This window comes from Grammomys surdaster, unplaced genomic scaffold, assembly GCF_004785775.1.
Source record: "Grammomys surdaster isolate TR1022 unplaced genomic scaffold, NIH_TR_1.0 126278, whole genome shotgun sequence".
Taxonomy (NCBI): domain Eukaryota; kingdom Metazoa; phylum Chordata; class Mammalia; order Rodentia; family Muridae; genus Grammomys; species Grammomys surdaster.
This window is the reverse complement of record NW_021621078.1, coordinates 8033007-8037675: the sequence shown is the minus strand read 5'-3', so window position 1 is coordinate 8037675 and position 4669 is coordinate 8033007. Positions and strand designations below refer to the sequence as shown.

At 53.0% G+C, this 4669-nt stretch overlaps 1 protein-coding gene across 3 annotated transcripts in view; it reads right to left on the bottom strand.

Annotated features, from left to right (window-relative positions):
- Window positions 1-1893: 1893 nt before the first annotated feature.
- Window positions 1894-4669, bottom strand: part of Sgsm2 (small G protein signaling modulator 2) — a 41721-nt gene continuing 38945 nt past the window's right edge. For all 3 annotated transcript variants that reach the window (XM_028759229.1, XM_028759232.1, XM_028759231.1), the window contains 3 exons: window positions 4421-4517; window positions 3691-3858; window positions 1894-3484 (listed from right to left, as the gene is read on the bottom strand). In XM_028759229.1, coding sequence (XP_028615062.1) covers window positions 3396-3484; window positions 3691-3858; window positions 4421-4517 — 354 coding nt within the window. In that variant the 3' untranslated portion in view covers window positions 1894-3395. The remainder of the gene's footprint in view (window positions 3485-3690; window positions 3859-4420; window positions 4518-4669) is intronic.

The following is a 4669-nucleotide window of genomic DNA, read 5'->3' as shown; positions in this document are numbered from 1 at the left end:
TGCTTGCTCAGTTAATCTTCCCCTCGCATCGGGCACCTCTGACCTGGCCTTCTGGGGACAGATAGCAGAGGCTATCTCCCAGGCCCTGGGGACAGATGGTGAGGGGTCTCTCAAAGCCTCCTTGAGTCCTAACAATTCATTTCACTCTTTGAAGCTGAGTGAGGTTGAGGATCAGGATCCAGAAAGTAGAGACCTCAGCTGGGCACGGAGGACTTCTGACCAAGTAGCTCTGAGCAGGGCTGTCCTGGAGGCAAGTGGTGGGGAACAAGATCAAGGACCCTGTTAGCTGTGTCTGGTGGGTGCTTTCTGGTTATATAGAATTCTCAGCTCCTTTGCTAGGAGTGGGGGGGGGGGGAGTCATTGCCCTCAAGAAAGAAATGTTGGCCATAAATGGCCTCCTGGACTCTGGTTTCTGGAGGGCCATTGCTAAGTGTCAGTTCCAATCTCCCACATCAAACCTTCACGAGGTGTGAGCGCTCTCTGCTGGTGGCATCGGGAAGAGCTTTGTCCTGTCTGCTAGTGTGGCCGGTGAAAGGGTTAACAGTGCTTGGAGAGCGCTCACTTAATCTTGGTACTGTGCCTAGCACTTCGAATAGGATGAAGCCCCTGCCCTGGGAATACCACCTGAGACCTGGGGCTGCATATGAACAAGAAGCCACTTCCTTCCCTGTACTCAGAGCTCCTGCTCTGTAAGAAACTCACCAAGGCTGTGTCCGTGAAGCCCAATGTACCAGAAGGCTAGCCCAACCCTCTGGAGACTCCTTCTGGCTGTGGGATCCCCTGTAGTGTCTACACAGCCAGCTAGCATGTTTGAGTAGGGATGTAGCGAGAGAGTGGGCTATGAAGGGGCCAGGTTACTTGCAGGTTGTTTCACCCAAACCTTTGGTGAATGTGGTCAAGGCAGGATTCAACAATCACCCAGGCTACAGAACCGGCTGGGGGTCAGGGTGTGTGGGGGGGGTATTTCCCTAGAGGGGCTTATCAAGTCCCTGTATACAATCTTCATGTTTCCCAGTTTTCCCTGGCCAGCTCTGGTCATTAGTCTGTATTCTGTCTTATTAGCCAGACTGCTAGGGCTGTGGACTAGAACATACAACATGAGAAACTGGTCATCGACCCTAGGACTCAGAAAGCAGGAGCTACAGGGAGCTGTTAAAGATATGACCAGAAGCACTCTGGGATAGAAAAGGGGAAGCCAGGCTTATAAACAGGCCCTTTCAGTACCTTCACAGATGTCTACCCTCTAGCTCCTTACCCCAGACTGATCCAGGTATCTCAGATGAGGGGCTCAGAGGGCAGGTCTTCTGGTGGCTGAGAGCTGGAGGCTGTGTCATTCCTCACTTTGATAACTTTGATAATCTGGATGAAGTAGGGGTAAACTGTGTGTGTGTTGGGGGGAGAGGAGGCCAAGAACTTACTCTCAACTATAGGGTAGAGGCCCTACTAGTCAACCCAATATAAGACCATGGTTCTGGGGTAAGGTCCCTGGTATTCTGGGTACCTGATTTCCTAACTAGCCCATGCCATGGAGCCCCCAAACTAGAGGTCCTTCTCTAGGAAAAACTTTGGTTCTCTTACACCATTCTTTTTTTTTTTTTTTTTTTTTTTTTGGTTTTTCGAGACAGGGAGACAGGGTTTCTCTGTCTAGCCTGGGCTGTCCTGGAACTCACTCTGTAGACCAGGCTGGCTTCGAACTCAGAAATCCGCCTGCCTCTGCCTCCCAAGTGCTGGGATTAAAGGCGTGCGCCACCACCACCCGGCATCTCTTACACCATTCTTGGTTTTATTATTATTATTATTATTAAGATGTCCCCTTTACTGTTGGATGTTGGAATGCACTAACACATTGAGCGTTTTGTGTCCAGCCAGTCCCCACAAGTAGCCATCAGAGCCTCAGGTGTTGCCAAATGCATTTTATTGGTCTGTTACATTTAAGAGTATAGTTTCTGAGCAAAACATAACCAACCAACCAAGCGAACGAACAAACAAAAAACAAAACCCCAAACCCCATACACTCTGCTCCTCACAAAACCAGAGTCACTAAGGCAGGCACACACTGGCCACCCGTGCTTGGTGGAGGCCGAGGAATCAGGAACAAGGGTGGGCAATGGGGTAGGCTGTGCAGTACGCAGGGGTAAGGGAGGGCAGGGAAGGCTGTGCTATATGCAGAATGCAGCTGGTCCTTTCTTGTGGTTTTCAACTGCAGCAAGTCTGTGGACCTTGGTGACTTCTAGGCAGGAGCCAGGCAACGTGTGGGCTCCAGGTCCTAGACTTGGCTTGCCTGTGCTCGGATGGTGGGGATGTGGGGGTGACAGAACAAACAAGCAGCATGCCTGGACCTTAGGTCAAGGGCTGGACCTTTATCAACAACCCTGTAAACTCTTCCAAGGGCCCCTCTGGGTTTCCAGGCTTCTCAGCACCTTGGAGCATGTGGAAAGTGGAGCTCGCCTTGCCTCACTGGGGATGAACTAGGACTATCCAGGCACTCCTATCTCCCTCAGCCCCAGGAACTCACAGATGTCTGGAACAGGTAATAGGTATCCCAGAACTCACAGGCCTGTCCTTGGAGGGAGGTTGTGACAGGACTGTCTTCCTACACTCTCCCTGGGGTGGTTCTGGAGAGCAAGCATAGTCGCTTGCCTTCCACACTACACAGTCGGGGAGTGTGCTATGTGTAGTCCTAGGGGTTACTAGTGCAGAAAGCAGGGGCAGGGTGTGGGGAGTGACACTGTACATGAGAGGGTCACTGTGCAGTGGGTGGGGAGTTTGTGGGCTCAATCTGGTGGCCAGAGGCTATGGCAATGCTGCTGAGGTGAGCCACTCTCCCCCAGGGCCCATACCTGACTGCCCCAGAGTCTTAGGAGAGCCTAGAAGGTAGCCAAGGTCTCCTGTCCCTAGGATACATGTCTGAATAGGTAGCTAGTTGAGACCACAAAAGGCCTCAGGAGAGATATGGCACTGAGCTCCCTGCCCTATACAACTCTTGCTAGGTGAGGTGCAGGCCACTGTAGACCCCACTAACCCTACATGGCCCCAGGTTGATGGGAAAGAGGCATTGGGAAACAGTCCAGGCTGAGGCTGCAGGTGGCAGTGGGGCTATTCTAAGTTGTTTGAGAGGGGAACACAGAAGGTGTCCCCCAAGGCAGCCAGTTTCCCTGAGGCCGACCCCTCCCACCCAGCTGTGATCTGCAGGCATCCTGACCCCAACTTGCCCTGCAGGGCCAGCACTGCCCAACTCACATCCCAGGCTCACAGTCACTTTGTTAGGTTACACAGCTGGGTGGGTGGGGTTGGTGGGGTGAGGCGGTCTGGGCTATAATGACCTCTGCCTCCCCCGCTGGAGCTCAGGGGCCAGGTACCTGGGCTCTCCACTCTGCCGCTCCCGGCTGTAGCCCTCACTTGTTGTCTATGAGCATCTGCACCTTGTGGACCAAGTCCCGGGCAATCCGCAGAATCTCCTGGGCATCATGCCGCTCAGCCCGCTCTGGGGAAAACAGAGGTAATTATGGGGAGGCTGAGAGGAGCCCTGGGCTGAAACCCTTGCTTAGTTTCCACTTGCTTCACTTTTGACACCTCTTATGGGGAAGTGATCCTAGAATTCTTGAGAACTCTCCAACTCTGCCCAGTCCAGGGCTTGAGGCCCCATGCCCCCCTCTAGGGCACATGCAGAATGACTGGTTCAGCTCATACCATTGAAGAATTTGATGATGTCAGTGAAGTCCATGTTGTTGTCACGGATAATCTCTCTGTAGGCCTCCACCAGGGCCAGGGCGATGAACAGGACAAAGTGCTCTGAGGAGATGTGCCTGGCTGCCCAGATTACTTCCCACACTGCAAACACGTCCTCATACAGCAGCTCTGGGACACAAGGAGCTGGCACTTAATCGTCCAGGCAAGGGGCTTGACGGTGACACATGGACTCAGCAGCAGTTAGATTCTCCCTCCTGCACCCAGCCTGGCTCAGCCTGCTCCAGAATGGGGAATCCATCCCAAGACCAAGACCCCATCCCTTCCTTTGGCTATTTCTGCAGACTCCATAGCACTCCCCATTTCTAGTGCTCAGGGGAGCTATAGTTTGGACAGGGCTCCAAACACCATCGCCTGTGACAGGATGAGCAGAGCAGCGGGATGGACAGGCCTCACGAGCATGCAAGCACATACATGCCCGGGCAGCCTTACTAAACTCAGGTTGGGCAGGGGCAGCTCACGAAGCATGCAATGAAAGTTACAAAAACACTGATTTAGGCTCTCCCGTTCCCCTGACCCTAGTCCCATGTCCCACTCTTTCTTTTTTTTTTTTAAAGACAGGGTCTTGGTATAGCTGAGACTGGTCTTGAATTCCCAGTAACCCTTCTGCTGTACTCTGGAGTACTCGGGTTGTAGGCATGCACCCTGATGCCCAGACCCACCCACTTCTTACCTCTTTTAAAATCCAGCAGGAACCAGCGATAGCAGAAATAGAAGTGGGTATAATCTCCATTTTGATGCATCAGCTCAAATAGCTCTGAGTCCAAGATCTCATGAGAGAGAGGGGAGACACTGACCTGAGCGGCTTCGGTGCCACCCTCAGCCAGCATCCAGGGTTGTCGTCAGCCACCCCCACACTGCCATGTTTGTCCCTGCATTCCTGTTCATTTGCTCCCTCCCTCCCTCCCTCCCTCCCTCCCTC